Consider the following 24,318-nt stretch of genomic DNA (forward strand, 5'->3'; position numbering starts at 1 on the left):
GAAGTTAGGCAGTGTGTAGCAGGGTTGGATTCCCTGGTGGAGCTCCTGAGTGGGCTATGTGTAGAGCTATGAAGTGAAGCCTCAGTTGCACTGGAGACCCCAAGGTGTTAGATATACCATGAATGTGGCATGTCTGCCTGTTGTGTGAGAGATCTTCCTGGACAGATGTAACATATATGTCCACTTACTCAGAAAGGGACTTGCGATGGACCAGAGTCTGATTGGACCAAAGTCCAGCTTGGTAAACCATTGAGTTTTTGTTGGGTTTACTAAAAGGAGTATGGGTGTGGACCATTTACTGGAACATGAGTTAAAGCATCATCATCACTGAAGAGCCCACCTGAACATGGGTGATGTCTCCTGAGACTGCATCCCTGGAGCTTTCTGCACAGACTTGTAGGCAGCTCTGCAGATAGGAGACACGCCTCTCCACAACTGTACTGGCCAGTTTTCTTCCTCAGCAGCTGGATACTGCTTCTTTAAAGCTGGGGAAAGGCCTGCTAGAGTCTTGCAAGTTTCAGCTTTCCTAGATATGTGACCTTCTCAGTGTCATAAAACATTCCCTCCCTCCTGGAGGGAAAGTTTCAGTTGAAAGCAAAGTGTCCACAATACTGTGGATGAAAACTGGAGACATGTTGTGGAGCTATGTGTGCTATAGACAGTGGAACTACCTAACTCAGAATATATGCTGTTGCTGTGCACTCTAGATGCCAGCCGAGGAGCTCCAGAGTGTGGGTCTCTGTGCTTGATTTGAGTCTTCCTTGCTACACTACACCCTTCCCTCCACTTTGGAATAGGAATGCTTATCCTCTGCCATTAGGTAATATGAGCATGTAACTTGGTGGCTCACAGTTTACTTTGAGTCTCAGAAAATTGGGTTTCTGAATAGCACAGAACTGTAAGATGTGGATGTCTGAAGTGGACTGAACATATTTTGCATCATGAGAGCAGGGGCAGAATATTATGGTTTGAATGTTGAAATGTCCCTCACAGCTCGACAGTGTTTTGAACACTTGCCGTTTGGTGTCACTGCATTGGTAGGTTGTAGAACCCTTTGTACGCTGAGCTTGGAATGTGGATAGAGGGCTGTGGGAGTGGGAGTTGGTTATTGGTCACTCTGCTTTCAGCCTAAATGCTGTTTCCTGTCCGAGGAGAGATAACAGCCATGCTGGCCATCTTTGCTGCAGGGACCCTGCCACTGTAGTCGCCCTAGCTGCGTGTCCTCCTCTTCATGAGGGGCAGTATCCCTCTGAACCGTAACCAAATACATTCTTCCTTAAGTTCTTTCTATCAGGTATTTGACCACAGTAGTAAGTGAATATTTTTTAATCTTGCCTTTCTAAAAAATCTTTTATCTTTTTTTTTTTTTTTTTTAAATCTTGCTACCCGCCTTATTCAAATGACTGTTTACATCCATTCCTTTCACCTGGTGCACCCATGGTCTCACCAGTAGATAAAGCATAGCTGAACAAAGGACACGAGGCCCCTCAAGAGAACATCTCACAGCTTTATACAGAAGCAGCTTAGGCTTGACCTTGAGGTTCTCAGCACGAACCTCCCAAACTGCAAAGTAAAGAGAGCGAGGGTGGGAACCAGCATAGTGAACAGCAGACTAGCAGACCTAAGAGCTGCATGCTTGGGATACAAGAAGAAAGAAGAAATACTTACACAGTGATGACAGAATTTTTCAAATTAATGTCATGTCCAGAGACCTAGAGAACAGTTGGCAGGATAAATACCTAACTATATCTAACTGTATTTTCAAACTACAAAGAAGAAAAAAAAATCACAATTAGAGACTTCTGAAAGAAGAAGGCGGTTATGTAAGAATTCTCCTAAAGAGAATATATTAAAATGTTAGGTGTGAAAGGGAAGATTCTGTTTCATTCGGGTTGTGAAGTAGGATAGCTCCAAGAAGAGCCTTGACTGGCCATGGTGGCCTACACCTGTAATCTCAGGACTTAAAAGGTTGAGGCAGGAGGTTGTCCTGAGTCTGAGGCCTGTGTGGGCTGCAGAGTGAGATTCTATCCCGAAAAGAAAAGATTGAAGAAAAGAGAACAGAAAAGAAAAAAAGAGAGGAAAAGAGAAGAGAAAAAAAGCTTTCAGATTTTTTTCTGCATTTATATCCACCTAACTCAAGGTGAGGTTCCCAACAGAGTCTGAAGTGCCTAGCATGAGTCATAGTCCCACCCTTGACTGATGGCAGCCCTGAGACATCACAGGATGGAGAAGGCGGCGGGGGGGGGGGGGGGGGGGGGGGGGGTCGGGGGGGGGATATGGATTGATACTGCTGACGACTGTGCGGTGTTCTTTATACTGTGAGGCTGGTGTTTCTCTGGAGGGGCATCTCTAACCTGTGCAACTTTCCATGTTGAAAGAAAAGTTCATTTTAATTTTTTTGAAAGTAAAAGTGTTTTTGCTCCTTGTTTCTGTAAAAATTTGTCTTATTTATCTTTTCAAATATGTAAACTGATCTACTCCCAGTGCCATATGAAATATACATAAAAATGATTATTTTGTCTTTTCCAGTCTTATCTAAGGTGTGATGGCTATTCTTGGTTGTCAATTTGACTACATTTTGAATTAACTAGAACCCAGGTTGCTGGATTCACCTGTGAGGGATTTTTCTTAATTAAATCATTTGAAATGAAAGGACCAACTTTTGATTTATATTTTTTTAAGGTGGGAAGAGCCAGCTTTAACCTGAACCACACTTTCTGCTGGCAGCCTATGTAAAGGACGTGGAAGAAGAAAGCTTGCTCTCCTTGCCGGCTTGCTTTCACTCTCCCTGGCAAGTCCATTCCTTCATTGGCATTAGAGCCCACTGTTTTGGGATTCTGGTGTATACTGAAGACCATCTGAGACATCCAGCCTCTTGGACTGAACAACTACTGGATTCTTGAACTTTCCATTGGTAGACAGCCATTGTTGGACTAGTTGGACCACAGTCTGTAAGTCACTGTAGTCACTGTAATAAATCTCCTTCACACACACAAACACACACACACACACACACCACACACGCACACACACCACACACGCATTCTATAAGTTCTGTCCCTCTAGAGAACCCTGATACATACATGCAGACGTTAGAGCTGATTCTGGGTTGAGATCTCACTGTTTTGTCTCTACCCTTTCCTAGCAATCTCTTTCTCTGGGGTTTTACATGATCTAACTTTGGGTAGTGATGTAATCTCTTTGTGTCCCTGTTAATACTTATCTCCAAAGAGTCACTTTGAGGACTCGTTTCACATGCAGGAAGCAGTTCATACATGGCCCAGAGCATGGAGCATGTGTGTGTATGTTCACTTCACCCAGGTAACTAAAAATTCTTTAATATTTTCATTTTTGGAGTTCTTGTCTTACATTTTAAAAACTAAATTATTTGGAGAAGCACTTTTGCTATGACATGGAGCTTAGAACTGTACTTTGAAAACTACCAGAGAATTATTGTTTGTTGATTTGCTATGTGTTGAGTGTTTGTCAGCTATGTTAGGTTCTGGGAAGGCAGAGAATGGGTATACCAGTAAAGGAATCTGTAACTCAGTGAATGAATGAATACAACCTGTAACTGAGTGAATGAATGAATGAATGAAATCTGTAATTGAGTGAAGGAATGAATACTCAAGAGCACCTAACACTAACAAGCCATAAGGAAGCATGGAGGGCTTAGTTTCATTCCAGAGCATGTGTGGCCTGACCTGGCTGTGTGTCAGGGAGCAGAAGAAAGGGGGTCTGAATGCAGTGCCTGGAGAGCTGGCTAGTTCTTTTCTTTTTTCCCCTCAGCTGCATTGGATTTCTTTCCAAAGAAGCTCTGAAAAAGGAGTGTTAAGTGAGTGTGTCTCGGGTGGGATTTATACATACAAAAGTTGTCTTTTTTTAAAAATTTATTTATAGAGAATGAATTGTAGAGGAGTGGATGAAACCTGAAGTCCATGAGGGAGATGGAAAGAAGTCATGAAGTTCCACATTATTTTGTAGATAGAGTTTTGTAGATGGTTTTGATGAGGACAATGAGAACCAAAAATACCACAAGGTCACATTGCACAACAAACCTCATAAGGATTTTTTTGGGAAAGACAGAGGGCAGCTGCATCTGCTCGGTTGAGAAGTGGCAGAGAACTGGAGGAAGGCTTTATATATGGTTTCTTGGGGAGCTTTCCAGGATGGCCTGGGATTGGTGGGATTTGTGTGGCCTGATCTTGAGGCAAGCTCAAGTATTGGTGGGATTGTGTGGCCTGATCTTGGGCTTTTTTTTCTTCCTCTGTAGGGCAGAGCTGGGCTGCCTGTATCTTGAGGGGTTGGAAACAGCCATTAGAGTAGTCTGGTAGCTGGCCATGGCCACTCCTACCTTGAGGGGCTTACACCAGGTCCATAATGCAGACCTCTGGCTTCTGAGTATCATTTGGCTAGTGTGCATGTGTCTCCTGTGTAATTAGTAAGCTTTCTGTTGGTTTCCACTTTGGTCGATTCCTCAAAACTGTACATGCCACTTGGAAACTGCCATCTCTCCATGCACGTCTCTGTGATGCAGCTGTCACCTTCAGTTTCTTTTGTCGTTCTGCTTAGGAGGAGAGCTGTCTTTCTTTGAGGGTTGGCACCTAGTAGAAGCATTTTATATTACTCATTGATGCTGAATTTGAACTCAGCCTTTACTATTGTGAGCAGTTCCTTGAGGTGAGACCTCTGCATGCTACCCTGTCCCAGGGAAGCACAGGGGTGTGAGAGGAACTGCCCTTTTCCACAGGGGCATTAGGCACTGCATTGGAGGGGCCCTTGCTGTCCACTGGCCTAGCTTCTCCCTTGAGGAGGTACAGGATACCTGTAGACTCCTGTTGTGTTTTCTTACCTTTACTTCAGGGGCAGGAATTCAGGCTTAGGAGATTTATTTTTTGTCCTTTAATGAGTCCAACACCTAGTAAATATGTGTTATGTTTTATGAAAATATGACTTCTTGTGGATGAATTTTACATGTAAAGCAGTGCTTTTAAAATTTTATTTTTACCTTTTATTAACTTAGTTGTGTGCATGTGGTGTATGTGCGGGGATGTGCACATATGTGTGGGTGAACACACCCCTTTTTTGTGCATGTGGAGAGTAGGAGTGGTCATGCACACATGAACATTAACTTTTTGAGACAGGGTCTTTCACTGAACCTCTGCCCACCCACTGGGTAGGTTAGTGGGCCAGTGAGCTCTGAGGATCTGTCTGGAGATATAGACATGTGCCAGGAGCTTTGTCCTGAGGCTGCACAGCTCACACTACCCACTGAGCAGCTCCAGGCTCCCTAGAGCAGTATTTAATTAAGCAGGTTGCTTAAAGTGATGCATGAAGAATACAGTACTTTACCTTTTTTTTCCCTGAGAGGTGAAGAGGAACTGGGAAGAAAATTCATTAGCTAGTAATGCATCGAATTCATTTACACCTAAATGAGAAGCCAGACATGCATGTAAAGCATCACGATATCAGAAGCATTTTTCAGGCACAGACTGTTGGTTAACACTCATGAATGTTTCTGATTTCTCATCCCTAGAATGCACAAAGGAACTTCACACTTAAGACATTTAAAAATAGCTCAATCTTAAGGAGATGTAAACTATTATCAGCTGTGCTTTTTGTCTACAATTAGTATGTTACTGTGAAAGTGTAATGAGTTTTAGTAATGACATCACTCATGATAAAAGTTCGGATGTTAAAATCTGAGCTACAGCTGCATGACACATTTAAATGACTCAGAGAGGACTCTAGCATCCTGAGCAGGCTGTTTAGTCTCTCATAATCTGCCTTTACCCTCAGTGGGTTGTGAATGTGCTGATAGAAGAGCCTGTCCTAAATGTTCCATCTGTTCCCTCCCTGAAGACCTGAAGCATGCTTACTATTTCCTGTGCTGCTTGGCAGGCTGCTGTGAAGGGATGTCACTGTTCTCTGCCTAGAGATGGCTCAGGATTCTGCAGACCTTGCTGCAGACTATCAGTTTTGGCTGCAGAAACTTTCTGCTTGGGAACAGGCCTCCTCTAAGGAAACCCAGCAGGACACCTGTCTACACCTGTCCCAGTTCCAGGAGTTCCTGAAGCAGATATATGAAATCTTGAAAGAGATGGTAAGTATCCTGTGACATTAGGGACTCCCTAAGCAAGAATGGTACTTAGAGTTAGGGACTTGTGTGATTTGACTTAACTGAACTTAGACAAATTATTGACAGGTGCTGCAGACAAGAGCTGTTTTCATAGCTTCTGGTGTAAAATGGCATTATCTTTCTTCTTAGCTGTTTGAGACTGCCTGGCCAAGAAAGTTATTTATATTAACTATTAATCTATTCATTCTTGCAGTGTTTGGGATTGAGCCTAGGGCCTTCTACATGTTAGGCAAGCCTTCTATCATAAAACTGTATCCTAAAATCAAGCAAATTGTTTTTTGATTACAGGGCTTGGATTCTTCCTGTAGGTAGTAAATGTTTGTCTTCAAACTTTCTAGGGGTTATTAGGCTGTTTGCTCTCCCTCAGGTCTGCTTTCAAGTAGGTGCTCCTAAGAGATAGTAAGATCCTTTCGAGTATTGCTATCTTACTATTAAGATCTCTTTTAACAAATATTTTTAAGGGATCCTTTCAAATAAATTTTTGAGTATCTTATATAATTTTTGGTTTATATTTCTATTTATCTTCCTATTGACATAAATTACTTATGTTTACTGTATTAGATATTTTTGTTTGTTTGCTTGTTTTTTGAGACAGGGTTTCTCTATGTAGCCTTGGCTGTCCTGGTACTCCCTGTGTAGACCAGGCTGGCCTTGAATTCACAGAGACCCACCTGCCTCTGCCTCCTGAGTGCTGGGTTTAAAGGCATGCACCACCACCTCCCAACTGAGAGCCATGTTTTCTTGTTATAAACATATTAATGTTTCATAATTTATTTCATATTTTATTTTTAAATTTGAAAATGAAAATAATTGTTATTTAATACTTATACTTTCATGTAGTACTTTCTGTTCATCAAAGAAGTAAATGAGAAATTTCAAAACAAATTTCTATGGATTATTCTGTAGATAATGAGTTCACATGTCCTTAGAAATTAGAAGGATTAGCTGTGTGGAACAAGTGGTACTAATTTTAAAGCTGTTTTTTTCTTTAGTAAGATTTATGTAACTTGATCTTAACATGGACTCAGAAAGACCATGTTGAGGAACTTCCTGCTGCATCACGGGGCTCTTAGGGACACAAAGGTCCTTGTGCCCACAGATCACTAGAGAAACCAGGAAGGTTAAACATGCAGGAGCCTTTCCTCAGTGGGGGAGATAAAACACCTATTTTCCTGCCTAGAGATCTAGAAGTGGATAATGTTAATGAGCTGTTGACCCTTTTGCTATCTGTGGCTGCAGACCTCACCCAACTTTTACTATAGAGGCAGAGCTCACCCAAATCCCCTAGAATGTTTTTCCTAGACTCTCCCTCCTTAGCTCTCAGTTAACAGAACCTATCCTTAGGGGTGATGTCACATGTACTTTATGGCCTGCTGACCTCTATGCTATCACATTCAGAGACCACTAGATTCTAGACCCTTTAGCTGTAGAACCCACCCTTGTGGTCACATGTACTTTGTAAAGGAGTTTCTAAGTAGTCACACCTTAAGCTTTATTGTGCACCTGGAACAGGAATGATTATTTCCTGGAAACTTTTCCCCAAATTGCACTGTTTTAAACATGCTGACATGAACGGCCTGGCATCAGACTCCCCAAATCTGATCCAGGTTGATGAAATGCATCTGAAGTGAGTTTTCCTTCTCATTTCTTTGAGGTTCTCTTCCTGCCTGGACACCTACAGAGTCCCCTTCAGTGGGGTGTTTTGGCTTCCCTGCACATGAGCTTGTATGGTCTTGCTTTTGAACATTATGGAACATAGAAAAGTGGGGATGGTTTTATCATCTCAGAGGTTGGACTGTTGCAGTTGAAGTATGATGTAACAGTCATGGCTGTAACACACAAAGACGTGAGCGTTAGTGCCTCAGCCACTTTCCTTCCTTTACAAGTTACATAATCTGTTAAACCTTTGAAAAGCTGGGTGAGGGGTCCTTTTTTTTTGTTTTTTTTTGAGACAGGGTTTCTCTGTGTAGCTTTTGCGCCTTTCCTGGAACTCACTTGGTAGCCCAGGCTGGCCTCGAACTCACAGAGATCCGCCTGGCTCTGCCTCCCGAGTGCTGGGATTAAAGGCGTGTGCCACCACCGCCCGGCTGAGGGGTCTTTTTTATACTAAATAAAATTTATAGTTCAAGAGGTGGGGTTACATGGTTATTAATCACCAGTGCTGCTCTTCTTCATTATATTGTGTTTAAATGAAATAGTCTTTCCTATGTTGGGCAATCCCAACACTTGGGAGGTAGAGGCAGGCAGAGTTTGAGGCCAAATGTGAGTTCCAGGACAGCTAGGGCTTTGTAGGAGATCCTGTCTCTACCACCACCACCAACAAAGAAATAGTCTTTCTGATTATTAAATTTGAGTAAAATACAATAAATTTTCTGAACAAAATTGAAATGACCTAATTGTGTCATATTGAGTTTTTAAGGATTAAGTACAAGTTAAACTTTGACTTTCTTATGTAGAGCTTTTCCCTAATCTCTTTCTGTATACTTTCTAAAATAGGATGTACAGGAGTACTCAGACTCTTTTGAGGATTATGTTGCTCAGTTGAGTTGCATAGTACTTTTTAACTATCAAAGCATGTGGTTGTTGTTTTTACAGGATTCTAACGCAATCCTGGAAAGGTTCCCCACAATTGGTCAACTGTTGGCAAAAACTTGTTGGAATCCTCTCATCTTAGCATATGGTAAGAGTCTCAACACACAAATACCTGATGACAGTTTTACTCTCTGTCCATCTAACAGAGCACAGGGATGTAAATTGTAACCTTTTTCATGTTTCCGTGGGGCAGTTCACCAGGTGTATGCATCTTCCTGTGCTTCTGGGTATTACAGGCAAACAAACATGCATGTGCATACAAGCTCATGCATGTGGACTTGTAGGAAAGCAGGGATTCTTACAGTAGAGAAAGGAAACACTTTATGATTTAAGCACTAGTGTTTGTCTGTGGTCACTTTCATCACCTCATTTTAAATTCTCCACAATTAAACTTGATGCTAATGACACCTAGTTAATTGTTTCACAGATTCATTTTAACTCATGTATTGTTGCCCATGTTGTGAGAACGTTGTTCAGAGTTAGAGTCCTGCTATGGCTTTGCCATTATTTAAGAGTGATGTGGTTTTACCCAATGTTGAGAGAATTTGGGGATACTTTAGGGATAGTCTTACTAATTCCATCCCCACCTTTGGGTCCCTGCTCCTTCCTTTTATTTGTCTTCTTCTTCCCTCTCAGTCAAGTTGTTGATTTAAAATGGAAAACTAGTGAGCTAGTGCTGTATTTACCTTTCATAGCTATGTGTGCCCTTCTGAATTTATATACTGTGTCCAGTTCAGTTTCTGAGTATCTTTGACTAGAACTACACTTGTGTGCATGTGTATATCTATTCAAGTATAATGCACAGATATGCACAGATTTGCATAGACAAGTACACATGTGCACACTTAAGTACATTCCATGAAAGGCTTTATTTGTATATGCAGTTCAGAGTCACCACGATATTTTATATATTTACAGCTCAAACTGGTTTTGTTGCATGAATCCTAAATGGTAATCCCAGGATTGTGAGTTCATGCCCCACATTGGGCACCAGATGTTGTACAAATTCTAAATGGTCTTATAATTAAAAACCTGGAGCCAGATATTGGGGTAAATGCTGAAAGATCAGAAGAAACAAGCTAGAAGACTTCTCACCTTGCCAACTCCTCAGCCGAAAAGAGAAGAACCTGTCTCCATGAATCCTCAGACTGAATGCCTCTGAGTCCTCAGCGAAGGAGACTGAGTTCCTGTCTTCTCCCGCCTTAATATTCCTTTCTCTGCCCAGCCATATCACTTCCTGTCTCAACCTTCTTAGTGCTGGGATTAAAGGCATGTGTGCTTCCCAAGCAAAGGCAGTACTGGTAATAAAGGTGTGTGCCACCACTGCCTGGCTCTGTTTCTCTCCTAGACCGAGTCAATCTCATGTAGTCCAGGGTGGCTTTGAACTCACAGAGATCCAGGTGGATCTCTGCCTCTGGAGTACCAGGATTAAAGGTGTGTGCCACCACTGCCTGGCCTCTATGTTTAATCTAGTGGCTGGCTCTGTCCTCTGATCTTGAGGCAAATTTTATTAGAGTACAACAAAATATCACCACACGTTTCCTAGCTCCTGGTGTGCTGTGACCAAGAAAGAATGGAGAAGAAACTGTTGAGTGAATTGCAGTTAAAAGTCACTCATCTCATCACATCCCTGTCCTTGCTGTATCAGCACCTGTGTTACCTTTTGAACTACCCATAAGATCTCAGTTTTCACTTCACCATTGTTCAACTAGTTGAACACTTTCTGGAGAGAGTAGTTTTCTGTCTTAAAAATATCAAAATTTCCTATGAAAAACAGTAAAAGTATACTTGGGGGGCTGAGGCAGGCAGCCTGGGCTACATGGTAAGACCTTGTTGCATACACCACCACCATCAAGATAACCAAAGAATAATAGACCCCAAGCAACCTAACAAAAATCAGAACCCAAAGCTGTAGGCAAAGTATATATATATCTGCTTGATGGAAGAGTCATCTGGTCAGGTTGAGAAGCAAGGGCAAGAAGGAAGAGGAAGGACCTGGAGATGAAGGGCGAGTGCCCCTTCCTCAGTGACACTGCTCTCTGCACACACTGTCTCTCCTGTAGCCTGAGGCTTTCATTCTCAATGCCTGCAGATTCAGGCTAAGAATTAGAGCCTCCCATCCTCACTGTGAACATCTATTCCTGTAACAATAACCACAGCCTAGCAGCTTAAAGTAATCTTTATCATCTCAGAAAATTGCTGCCTTGTGCCTTTAAATTGAGTATTAAAGGGTACAGAGTGTAGCCTTCATTTGGATTTTCAATTCAAGATACAGAAAGTGAACTATTAGGCAGCATATGTATGTTGGCACATTTCATTTTCCTTTCACTCATATTTAGAATTCAAATTTGTGCCAAGATCTGCTGGTGAGTCCTGATGGATCCTAGGCAGTTTCCTATGGAATGCCCAGTCCCATCCTTGGGGCCTCTGGGGAGGAAGCTCCTGGATGCCATTCCCTGTATGGAGTACTGGTGGTCTTTATGTAACCAGCAGTGGCTTATTTATGTCTGTGAACCATTTAAGCAAAGTGAATTATGTGCTCATTAGCCAGTGGTATATCTCAGTGCATCACTTCTGAGCAAAGATTGGGAAGATGTCTCTAGATCTTTTTTTCTTACTTATGAGAGAAAAATATACACTTGAACTCAGGTGTGTAGAATTACTCTACACCCTGGGGGTGCCACCCCTCTTTTCATTCTTTGGAGTTTAAGCTCCATAAACTACCATTTTCCCCCTTCCTTTTTTGAAATTGCATCCTCCTTTACTCCATAGTAAAGCATATTATTGGAATGTCTGTTACTTGTGAATTAGTATGTATACAAGGTCAAGTACAACAGTCACATTTCACTCAGAGGTATCAGTTCAGCCTGAAAAATTCTTTGAAAGTTACGAGTCTAGAAATTAATGTGTGTCAGGTAAGACTATACCTCCTGGTGCTTTATTTAAGCTTATAGGGAAAAATTAATGTTTCTCAGAATGATCCTAGTGTGTTTATTTAGAGTTATTAGTTACTGAGAAAGCATAAGTTTAGGGATTGTCACTGGAGGAAAAATAGGCCTAAAAATTATGAAGGGATGGGTGCTCTCAGTGAATATAGAGGAGATTTTCTGTAGTTTGTCCTGTCCTTGTGCTTTTGATAGCAAAGCCGTTGGAAGCACTGTTAGCTGCAGGAGACTGAAAGGTGAACTCTGTGTGTCTTTGAGAATGCTGTAGGGGTTGAGTATGTCTACCTCCCTCTTCTCCTTTACAGGGTCTGCATTGCTGTGTATAGCTTGTATGCTAACGGCTTCCATTTACAGCTTTAATTTTTGTTTGCTAGTTGTTCTGTAAGTCTCTACCTGGAACAGATTTGGCCATCAGAAACAGAAACAGATAGTAGTTATTTTGCTTTAAAAAGATTGAAATTACTGATATTTGAAATGTGAAATTAGAAACATCTTGAAGAGCCCAGCACTTTCAGCTCTTTCCATCGTTCTTATTTGGCTTTAAAAACTGCTGCTGTTTCAGAAAGTTGACCACACAAGAGCTGGACAGTAAGCTGAACCCACAAGAAGAAAAGCCAATGCCGAGCTTGGTGCTTTGAGGTTTTCCTAAGCATGTTCTTAAGGTTTTTTCCTATTTGATAAAATCTACTCATTTTAGTTTTATTTTCTGCAGATGAAAGCCAAAAAATTCTAATATGGTGCTTATGTTGTCTGATGAAAAAAGAACCACGAACCTCTGGAGAATCAGAACTTAACTCCTGGATCCGGGTAAGAGAGTAAAGCTTCATCTGCCTTGTTTTGACTTAAGTTCATTATTTAAAGCCCCCTACACCTTGCTACTTTCCACTTTATTGGCTCAAATCTGTGTTGTTTTAAGGCGGCAGTTCTCAATTTATGGGTTGCCACCCCTTTGGGGGTTGCATACCAGGTACCCCGAATATCAGTTATCTACATTATGATTCATAACAGTAGCAAAGTTAGTTATAAAGTAGCAATGAAATAATTTTGTGGTTAGGGGTCACCACAGCATGAGGGATTGTATTAAAGGGCTGCTGCATTAGGAAGGTTGAGAACTATTACTCTACAGTGTTGAGGTTGGGAACCAATGCTCTACAGTGTTGAGGCTGAGAAATGCTGCTCTATAGTGTTGAGGTTAGGAACCACTGCTTTAGGTGTTGAGGTTGGGAACCACTGCTTTATGGTGTTGAGGTTGGGAACCACTGCTCTACAGTGTTGAGGTTGGGAACCACTGCTCTACACTGTTGAGGTTAGGAACTACTGCTCTACAGTGTTGAGGTTGGGAACCACTGCTCTACAGTGTTGAGGTTGGGAACCACTGCTCTACAGTGTTGAGGTTGGGAACCACTGCTCTACAGTGTTGAGGTTGGGAACCACTGCTCTACAGTGTTGAGGTTGGGAACCACTGCTCTACAGTGTTGAGGTTGGGAACCACTGCTCTACAGTGTTGAGGTTGGGAACCACTGCTCTACAGTGTTGAGGTTGAGAAATGCTGCTCTACAGTGTTGAGGTTGAGAAATGCTGCTCTGCACTGTTGAGGTTGAGAAATGCTGCTCTGCACTGTTGAGGTTGAGAAATGCTGCTCTGCACTGTTGAGGTTGAGAAATGCTGCTCTGCACTGTTGAGGTTGGGAACCACTGCTCTACAGTGTTGAGGTTGGGAACCACTGCTCTACAGTGTTGACCTTGGGAACCACTGCTCTACAGTGTTGAGGTTGGGAAATGCTGCTCTACAGTGTTGAGGTTGAGAACTTCTGCTATATAGTATTGCCTTTCACTGTTAGGTGTTTGCCGAGTGTTACTTATTTAGGAGATTTCAGCTTCCTTGATTATGATTTCCCCCAGTACTGCTCCTACTGAACCTCCCTCTGCTGACACCACTTTATGGCTTTGAAAAATTGTAGCTTGAGTTTTCCTGCCTGGCCCACAGTCAGGGTAAATCTCTTTCACCTGCCAGTCCCACAGCCTCTCAGACCCGACCAAGTAAACACAGAGACTTATGTTGCTTTCAAACTGTATGGCCGTGGCAGGCTTCTTGCTAACTGTTCTTATAGCTTAAATTAATCCATTTCCATTAATCTATACCTTGCCACATGGCTCGTGGCTTACCGGCATCTTCACAAGCTGTTTCTCATCGTGGCGGCTGGCAGTGTCTCTCTGACTCAGCCTTCCACTTCCCAGCTTTATTCTCCTCCTTGCCCCGCCTATACTTCCTGCCTAGCCAACGGCCAATCAGTGTTTTATTGATTAATCAGCAACACATTTGCCATACATCCCACAGCAAAAAATAATTTGTAATGATTGAAATAATATACTGGGTTTTCTTCCAGCTATTGCTGGAAGCGCTATTCTCCTTGCCAGCCTAGTTTAAATCCTAGGCCACTGCTGCTCATGCTTTCAAAGTCATTAATTATGGCAGCTATGCAGAGAGATGATGGCTTCCTAGTTTTCCCTATGTCTGTTTCCTCTGGAATGTCAGGCACAAGTTGGAGAACCTGATCTGGCCAGCTACTTTGGCTCCTTTCTGTTTCCCCCACCAGGTGCCACAGCCTGTGGACCTGCTGATGCAATGCCATCAGACTCACTGTGAATGTGCTTCCCATTGGTCATTTATGGCTATGAACTTGCCCAGGCAGATTGGCACATAGGGTTTTGTCCGTGGATTGTTGGTAATACCATCACCTTAATTCCCTTTTATGTGTCCCTTATTTTAGACAAAATTAGTAACAGATGATAAATACAGTATTGTATTTTTTTGTTGGATTGGAAGAGAAGGTACACAAGGAGTTAAAAGGTTTGGACAAAGGGAAGAAATGAATACAGAATTTAGTTTGGGGCAAAATTCATGTAAGAGGCTGAAGAAAGGAACTGATAAATGGAGTTAGAGGGGAAAAGCTATAGAAAGAGAATAATTACCTAGTCTTTAATAGAATAATGCATAGTCTTAATTTTTAATTGTTACATTTTATGGTTTGTTATTTTAAGAACAGTTACTTAATGTGCAATTTTTTTTTTTCCCCTTTGGTTTGTTTTTTGAAATAGGGTTTCTGTGTAGCCTTGGCTGTCCTGGCACTTACTCTGTAGACCAGGCTGGCCTTGAACTCAGAGATCCACCTGTCTCTGTCTACCAAATGCTGGGATTAGAGGTGTGTGCCACTACTGCCCAGCATAGTATGCAAGTTTGTATTGGCTAGTTCATTAAGTCCTAAAGTAACCCATCTAATAAAGTATTTCTAGGATGACTGGATTAACTTTGTACATTTAGCATATGACTTTATTAGCCCATTTAAAATTTCCTAGCCTCCTATTTTCTTTTGTGGTCTTTTCATTGTTTAATGCCTGGGTGAGTACTGAGAGACACTTAAATTAACACTAATGCAGGAAGGTAAAATTAAAACACTTAATTTCTTCTGTTGGGGTCCAGAGACATGGGTTGTCAATAGAGTACTGTCGTCGGTATGATGTTGGCCCAGACGGGGTACTTATTTAGACTTGGAGGGCTAGAGACATTTCCTATGGAAGGTAGCGAACTAGATGTGTTATGAGGATAGCTATAAGTACAGGGAGTGGCCAGGCATGACAATATAAAGAGAATGTGCAAAGCATGGTGGGAGAAAGCAGACATCCAGGAAACTGCTGATGCCTGCAGGTGCCTGCAGCTTGTTTTTCCTGGAGTGTGTGCTGACCATGAAGATGGAAAGACAGGTATACATCTGTCAGTTTTTGTTTTTTTAAGGTTTATTTATTTATTATGTATATAGTGTTTTGCCTGCGTGTATGCCTGCAGGCCAGAAGAGGGCACCAGATCTCACCACAGATGGTTGTGAGCAATCATGTAGTTGCTTGGAATTGAACTCAGGACCCCTGGAAGTGCAGCCAGTGCTCTTAACCGCTGAGCCATCTCTGCAGCAGAAAGACAGGTAAACACCAGCTGTTGGGTAATTACAGGACTTTTTTATTTATTAAAGGCAGTAGGGAACACTAGAGTATTCCAACTGAAATCACATGGTGGGAGTTAGTGGGAGAAAGTTGATGTAGAAAAGGGAAGGTAGCACTTATGATTAAAGAAATTAAGACCTGACCAAAATTGAGATGATGGGCAGGTATATTAGATTTCATCAAATACAGTGAGTATGCAGAAGGTGTGTTTGGGATTGTTGAGGCACATGGAGGGTAGTTGAACATGCTGATCACAGGAGGGCAAGCTGGTTGAGAGTGAGTGGTGATTAGGAGTACTTCAGTGGAAATGATTGAGGTGAGACCACCCTAAGAACAGAGGAGGCCTGTAGGTCTTAGGTATTAAAGAGACAGCTGAAAGGACCTCAGTTGCAGAGTCAGAGCCTGGGAGAAAAGCTACAGTACTGAAGAAGGGTGGGGGTGGAGCCCTTCCTTCTGGTGCTGTGTGCTGTACTGCAAAGTGAGAGTCACGTGTACTGCCTGTGAAACGTTAGCATTTACAGGAGCTGCTGAAGAACTATGTGAGAAATAGATGAAATTAGCTTGAAGGGTGTTATTGACCCCAATAGATTAAAAATGCCACCATTTCACCAGGTGGTGGTGGCACATGCCTTTAATTCCAGCACCCAGGAGGCACAGCCAGGTGGATCTCTGTGAGTTTGAGGCTAGCCTGGTGTACAAAGCAAGATCTAGGACATGTACCAAAACTACACAGAGAAACCCTGTTTCAAAAAAACAAAAAACAAAAAACAAACAAACAAAAAGACACTATTTCAACACAGAGTTACTATAGAATTATTGGGATTATTTCCCAATATTTTTTCATAATGTATCTTGAACACTTATATTTACATAGTTTGTTATAATTCAGACACAAATTTTAGTTGGAAATTATCAATCTTTGTTTATATTTCATAAAATTTATGATAGGAAAAAATAAGTTGATATATCCAAATTATTTAAAAAACTTTTGTAACAATCAAGTAACACTTTAAAATTTTTATTAAATTTAATGGAGCTGAATGTCTGGCGCTTGACCATGGTGCTGTATTGCCATGCTGAGTAGGCTGGAGGTGGCTGCATGTAGCACGAATCCTAATTGGTCTTAAGAAAAACCTGGAGCCAGATATCGAGGTAAATGCTGAAAGATCAGAGAGACAAAGGAATAGACCACAGCCACCTCTCACCTCACCAACTCCTTAACTGAGCTACTTTCTCCCCTTGCCTTATATTCCTTTTCTCTGCCCAGCCATATCACTTCCTGTCTCAACCTCCCTAGTGCTGGGATTAAAGGTGAGAGATTCCAAGTGCTGGGATCAAAGGTGTGTGCCATTACTGCCTGGCTTTGTTTCTCTTTTAGACTGGATCAATCTCATGTAGCCCTGGGTGGCCTTGAACTCCTAATCTTCCTGCTTCCTCCTCCCAAGTGTTGGGATTAAAGGTGTGTGTCACCACTGCTTGGTCTCTGTGGTTAACCAGTGGCTGTCTTTGCCTTCTGATCTTCAGGCAAGTCTTATTTGTTAGAGCATACACATAATATCACTACAGCTGCAGGCACCATAGTTGTGCTAGGCAGCTGAAGAGCTTTGAGCAGACGGATGGAAGGCCCTACCTGCATCTGCCTATAGGAGGAAAAAACCTTTGTGAGACCAGGTTTGTAAGAGGTGGAAACAGCCAGGTTCCTATAGATTGTGAGATGATGGAAAGTCATGAGATGTGATAAATATTAGTCATTCTTTCAAGAAACCTAATACTGAATGAAGGAGAGAAGAGATGGTTTATTGGGTCTCAGAGCTGCTTGGTGGGAGTGAGAAGGTCTTGGAGGTGCTTCACTCTGTTTTTAGGTAGTGCTGAGAGTGTAAGAGACTGGACAACCCTTCCCTCCTTTTATACAAGGCAAGCCTGTTCTGATGAACAAATGTGAATAGATTAAAAAGATTATAGGAATAATATTAATGGCTGTAGTCTCAGCAATCTAAAAATGTACCTGTCAGAACCTACATGGTCTCATAAATGCAACTGAAAGGACTAAGCAGTTGCTATAACAGGCTGCTCAGTCTTCTCTCAGAGATCAGGCCTCAATTTCAGTTTCCTGAGACTTGAGCAAGCAATTTCTGGGAGGGCCATCAACAAAAGACATAGTCATTGCAGTAGCTCCTTTTCTGCACGTACTCTGACCACTCAAGGTTCAGTCAATTGTTTACTGTCTAGGACCCCTCACCAACTTAGAGCTATGTGCATGAGTCAATGTGAAAGCGTGGGCCACTGAGTCAGCCCCCACAATCAGTACATGCTAGGCTAGCTAGCCTCCATGGCAGCTTAAGCACAAAGCCTGGGACTTGTCCAGGCTTGCCCCAAAAATAACTGTAACCCCCAACTAACCCTAGCCAATCAAAAGTTACTAACATGATTGCCACTCGCATAAACCTATCCTGAGTCTGTTCCTATGTAGTCTGTAGACCCCCCCCAACATCCCCCCCCCTTGCTTTAAAAACCCTGTCCCATTGCTACTCAGGGTCTCTCCTGCTTTGCTGCTTCATCAGACAGATGGAGAGTCCTGGGTTAACTCGTAACAATACAAAGACTCTTTGCTTTTGCATCGGATTCAGTCTCTTGTTTGTTTTTGGGGACTCTGGGTACAACACAACATGAGAGAAGGAAGCTACTTGTTGGTTTTTAAATCAGTAATACATTGAATCTATTTTATTTTTTCCTAGAGGTGATGGGTTTGTTTTTTTGTGACTGTGTATGTGCATGTTCCTGTAGGTACACATGCATGTGTACTGGTGTGTGGAGGTCAGAGGTCAGTCCCTTAGGGACTGCCCATCTTGTTTGCTGAGGCAGTGTCAGTGGCCTGGCACCTAGTTTGCTGCCTGCTTAGGAGTCTGTCCATGTCCATATCCCCAGAATGTACTGCACCTTGCATAGCTTCATTAGGTGGATTCTGGTGAAACTCAGTTCTCATGTTTGCACAGGAAGCATTGGGCCAACTCACTTATCTCCCCAGTTCCAGAGGTGACCACTTATTCATAAAGGTTTATAGAATTACACAGAACACATTAAAGGTACGTAACTTGGGCCTGGAGAGACAGACAACTGAGCATTTAAGAGCACTGACCACTCTTCCAGAAGACCCAAATTTGGTTCCCAGCACCCACATGGTAGCTCACTCACAACTATTTATAACTTTAGTTGCAGGGGATCCAATGTTTTTTGCTAGCCTCTTTGGGCATTGCATGTACATGGTTTACAAATCTATAGGCAAGCAAACCATACACACCAAATTAATAAATACATCTCATTCAATATCATATGAAAATTATGTCAGCCACATCATACAGTTGTTTAGTTGTAGTAATAAAATCTTGGGTCATTCTGTGTTCTGGAGCATTACAAGTGTGATTAAGACTTCTAAAATTAGGGCTGGAGAGATGGCTCAGCAGTTAAGAGGACTGGCTGCTCTTTCAGAGGTCCTAAGTTCAATTCCCAGCAACCACATGGTGGCTCACAACCATGTGTAATGAGATTTGGTGCCCTCTTCTGGCCTGGAGGCATACATGCAGACAGAACACTGTATACACCATAAATAAATAATTTTTTAAGAAAAAGATTTATTATTAAAAAAAAACTTCTAAAATCAATGACAGAAGATAACAGAGGCTTTCATCATGTGTTTGTGTTTTCTGCAGACTGAACAAACACAGTAGGTGTGTTATGTGGTATGGCAGCATGGGGGAGTGCTGACTTCCAAGGTAGATAAGCAGTGACCAGGGGAAACTAGAAACACCAGACTTTAGGATTGTAGAAAAAATGGAGTCCTTACACTGAACAGGTGTTCGAGTGGTGCATGCCCCCTGAAAGGGCTACAGCTGGAGAGAGAGCTCCCTTTTCTCTAGGTATAGAATCCAACACCATCAAACTGGAATCTTGGGAGCCACATTACAGCTAGTGCTGGAATGAAATTCTCTGTCCCTTCCAGCATATTAATAAAGTTCTCAAACTGGAAGACATTTAAAAATTATTTTCTTATTATTTTATGTGGGGATGGCATGCCATGACACATTTGTGGAGTTCAGAGGACAACATGTAGAGGTACATTCTCTCCTTTCACCATGTAGGTCCCAGGGGTTGAACTTAGGTCCTCAGGCATGTGCAGTGTACTTTTACCCACTGAGCATGTCCCTGCCCCTGGGAGATGCTTTAAGAAGGGTCCTACCTTGTGATCTGCTTCTTAGGTCAAAACCCTCTGCATTATTTTATCCTTAAGACCTAAGGGCTGCTTTTCTTTCTTGGCTCATTGGATAGCCACTTTGAGGAAACAGTGTAGGCCAGGGAACTGACCATGACTTTGATACAAGTCAATGAAGAAATCTCCATGGTGAGAAAATACCAACTATCTGTCTTACAGAAGGACACAGAAAGTGTTTCCATTTTTGTTCTTGTTGGATCCTGTCAGCTTGACACAAGCTCAGGTCACCTGAGGGACAAGAGAGAACCTCATTGATGAAATGCTTCCATCAGATTGGCTTGTAGGCAGACCAGTAGGGCATTTTCCTGATTAATGATGGATGTGGGAGGGCACAAGCCTACTGTAGACAGTACCCACAGGGGATCTTGGGTTGTAATAGGGAAAAAACAAAAAGACAAAAAACCCGAGTGTAACATGAATGTTAAAAAGGTCTTTTAATAAAAAACCTGGAGCTAGATATTGGGGTAAATGCTGAAAGATCAGAGAGACCAAGCCATAGCCATCTCTTACCTCTAGGACTCCTCAGCCTGAAAAGGCCTTAGCCAAAAGGACCTTAGTTCCTGTCTCCTCATGTCTTATATACCTTTCTCTGCCCAGCCATATCACTTCCTTCTTAGTGCTGGGATTAAAGGCCTGTGTGCTTCCCAAGCAAAGGTGTAGATGTAACCAACCGGTCGCCCAGGCGGGAAACCGGACCTGCCGCCAAGCCAAGTTAAGCCGTTTTTAATCGATTCTTGTCACGTTGGGCGCCAAATGTAGATGTAACCAACAGTTTTATTAAATAAGAAACACAGAGCCAATTCAGAGAAGAAAGCCAAGAGGTCAGAGCTAAGAGCCTCACCCTTCCTGCTTCAGCGATCCTCTTCAGCCAAGAGAGCTCTCTGAAAAGGAGCTACTTCCTGTGTGTTTGTCTTTATAGTCTTTCTGTTCTGCCTTCTCATTGGTTGTAAACCCAAACATGTGACTGCCTCGTCACTGCCTGTATGTACAGACTTCCAGGTCTTCTATGGTTGGGATTGAGATTAAAGGCGTGTGTCTCCAATGTTGGCTGTATCCTTGAACACACAGAGATCTACCTAGCTCTGTCTACCAAGTGCTGGGATTAAAGGCGTGCTCCACCACCGCCACGCTCTTGCTATGGCTCGTATAGCTCTGACTCCTGGGCAACTTTATTTATTAACATACAATTAAAATTACATTTCAGTACAAGTAAAATACCACCATACAAAGGCATGAGATCTCAAGTGCTAGAATTAAAGGCATGTGATTCCCAAATACTGGGATTAAAGGTGTGTGCCACCGCTGCCTGGCTGTTTCTCTCCTAGACTGAGTCAATCTCGTGTAATACAGGGTGGCTTTGAACTCACAGAGATCTAGACGGATCTCTGCCTCCCGAGTGCTAGGATTAAAGGTGTGTGTCACCACTGCCTGGCATCTATATTTAATCTAGTGGCTTGTTCTGTTCTCTGATCTTCAGGCAAATTTTATTAGGGTACACAATATATTACTACACCCAAGTAAACCAGTAAATAGAGTTCCTTCGTGGCCTCTTTTCCAGTTCCTGCCTTTGAGTTCCTGCTCTGACTTCCTGATCAACTCTGACAAGGATGATAACCCAAATAAACCTGTTGCTTCTCTAATGCTTTTGGACGTTGGACCTGAACACATTTAAAATTGGTGGTTTTCTTTTTTAGATGTGATGGATGGAAGATTAGAGGCTGCCCTTGAAAGAGCCAGCAAAGGAGAAAGTTAGAAAGAGAAACAAAAATAGACTTGATCTTTTATGATTCATGTCCCTTTGCCCATATTCCATCCTTCCACACCTAATATGATTCTCTTTGGTCTACTATTCTGATGTAATAGTATCACATAATGTCTTATACATAGTATTTGGTGTGACTTGTTGAATTCCAAAGTTCAGATCTAAGATTAAATAAACTATCATATGTAGCAGAAATCTTAAAAGTTTTTATTAATAAAATCAAACCTGGAGCCAAGTATTGGGGTGAACATTGGAAGATCAGAGAGACAGAACAAGCCACAGCTAACCTCACCTGGCCAGTTCCTCAGCTGGTCTTGTTTCCTCAGACTGGATGCCTCTGTGTCCTCATATCCGAATGGCTCTCAGCTAAACTGTGCTGCTCGAAAGCCTGAAAGCTTAACCAGCCAAATGCTGCTAGTTTCTGGTCCTTACGCCTTATATACCGTTCTGCTTTCTACCACTACTTCCTGGGATTAAAGGCTTGCTTTCTGGGATTAAAGGCGTGATGAGTCACCATGCCTGTCTGTATCCTTGAACACATGGATTTCTGCCTCTGGAATGCTAGGATTAAAGATGTGTGCTACCACTGCCTATCCTTCATGTTTAATATTGTGGCTACTCTGTCTCTGACCCCAGATAAGTTTATTAGCATGCACAGTATTTGGGGGAATACAATACCACAGTCATATATTAAAAGTGGGTTAAAGCCAGTAGTTTGCTTAATTTTCATTTCATTTGAATGGAATTCTGTTTCTGTAGCTCCAAATTGTATTGGATTTTTTTGTTGTTGTTTATTTGTTTTGATATGTTGTTGCTGCTCAAATAGGCCATATCACAGTCACTGCCTATTAAGAATGGGATGTTTAGGCTGTAGTAATGCGCTCATGGTAGCCTGTTGTATGTTTTCAGTTTGTTTTATGAATGTGTTGACTTCCATGTAAATAGAACTTTAACTGATTTGGCTTAGTTCACAGAATATTGACTCGTTTTTGCCCCCAGTCCTCCTCTTATCCCCCACTTCCCCTACTGTGTTATCAGTTCAAAGCGAAGGGAATTTTTATCTTTACATATTACAGATATATTTCACTAAGAATAGGTTCACTGAATTTTGTCTGAATTGCCCAGTTCAAGTTCCTTGGTACATTCATGAATACCCTGAAAAGTAGGTTGAAATACTAAAGTCTCTGTTGGTGTTAGATCCTAAATTAACCCATAAGCCCCACATGCCCAAGGACCAAGTAACATCCTGGGATTCTGGGAATTGTAGTTCTTGGAAAATAACAGCAAAGTCTCATGGGAAAGTTCTCGTGGCCTATGGGTTTTGTTCATATAAGCGTGACCACATGTATCTTGGAGCCACTCACCTGGAATGTTTCCAGGTGATGGTCTTGACCAAATTCCATCTTGGTCAGTATTTAACATTTTAATACAAGCTTGCTTTAATTTTGCCAAAATGGTGGAACTGGTTTTTCTGGTAAATTTCAGGATTAACAGTCGGAGGTGTTTCTTAGTATGGAGACATTGACGAAGGGTATGAGTGTTTGTACTGCATGTGACTGTACAGGCTCTATATTTCTTTCAAAGTTCAGTGTCTTCCTAGACTACACGTATCTTTCTGGAGGAGGCTGCTACACAACTCTCCCACCCCCAACTCCCACAATGCATTGTAAATTCGTGACTTACTGGCTTGTGTGTCCCAACAGAGATTGTTGTGCTGTGTCTTAGTTTGACTGTTGTTCCTACCAGATCTGGTTCTGTTTAATACTGACAATGTTGGAATTTTATAAATAAGCACCATGGCAAAAGAACCATTCGGATTTAAACTCATAAATCTCAGTTCCAAGGTATTTGAAAAGCTTTATGGTTTAAGTGGCCCTTTACTCTGTGGTAGATGCAAGGAGTACTTATTTAATTGTGGCTGTCATAAGGTTTTCATGATTCTACTAATCTACAAAATCAACTAAAACTACAGGTGTGTTTGGCTTTTTAATGCATTGCAACCCTTACTTGTATATATTAAAAGCAGTAACAAATTTCATATGACTGTTTACATAAGGTGCCTGTATTAGTTACTTTTTTATTGCTGTGATAAAACACCATGACCAAGGAAACTTATAGAAGGAAGGGTTTATTTGAGCTTAAGGTTCCAGGGTTGTAAGAGATCCATCACCATTGGGTGGGGGACAATGGCAGTAGGTAGGCATGACAGCTAGAGCAGCAAGATGAGAGTTCATATCTTAAATTGCTAGCAGGAAGCAGAGAGCATTCTCTGGGCATGGAGGAGTCTTTAAATTCTCCATGCCTGCAAAATCACACCTCCTAAGCCTCCCCAAATAGCACCACCAACTGGGGACTAATTATTCAAATGCCCGAGACAGTGGGGGACTGTAAAGGGATGTTTCCTGTCCTGACCACCTGCTCCCCATCCTGGCATCTGCTTCCAAATTACCACACAGAGACTCAATATTATCTATAATTGCTTGGCCAATAGTTCAGGCTTGTTACTTAGCTAACTTTTACAATTAAATTAATCCATATTCCTTATTTATGCTCTGCTATACCTTTATTAGCATGGCATGTTCATATCCTGCGCCCTCTGTGTCTGACTGGTACTTCTG

The 24,318-nt window shown here is 42.0% G+C and overlaps 1 protein-coding gene across 1 annotated transcript in view; it reads left to right on the forward strand.

The window, feature by feature from the left end:
- Fancc (FA complementation group C) overlaps window positions 1-24,318 on the forward strand; it is a 160,993-nt gene that overhangs the window by 49,255 nt on the left and 87,420 nt on the right. The window contains exons 2-5 of the mRNA XM_059262758.1: window positions 2,683-2,951; window positions 5,902-6,103; window positions 8,735-8,819; window positions 12,389-12,483. Coding sequence (XP_059118741.1) covers window positions 5,939-6,103; window positions 8,735-8,819; window positions 12,389-12,483 — 345 coding nt within the window. The 5' untranslated portion in view covers window positions 2,683-2,951; window positions 5,902-5,938. The remainder of the gene's footprint in view (window positions 1-2,682; window positions 2,952-5,901; window positions 6,104-8,734; window positions 8,820-12,388; window positions 12,484-24,318) is intronic.

Source organism: Peromyscus eremicus, chromosome 5, assembly GCF_949786415.1.
Source record: "Peromyscus eremicus chromosome 5, PerEre_H2_v1, whole genome shotgun sequence".
Taxonomy (NCBI): Eukaryota; Metazoa; Chordata; class Mammalia; order Rodentia; family Cricetidae; genus Peromyscus; species Peromyscus eremicus.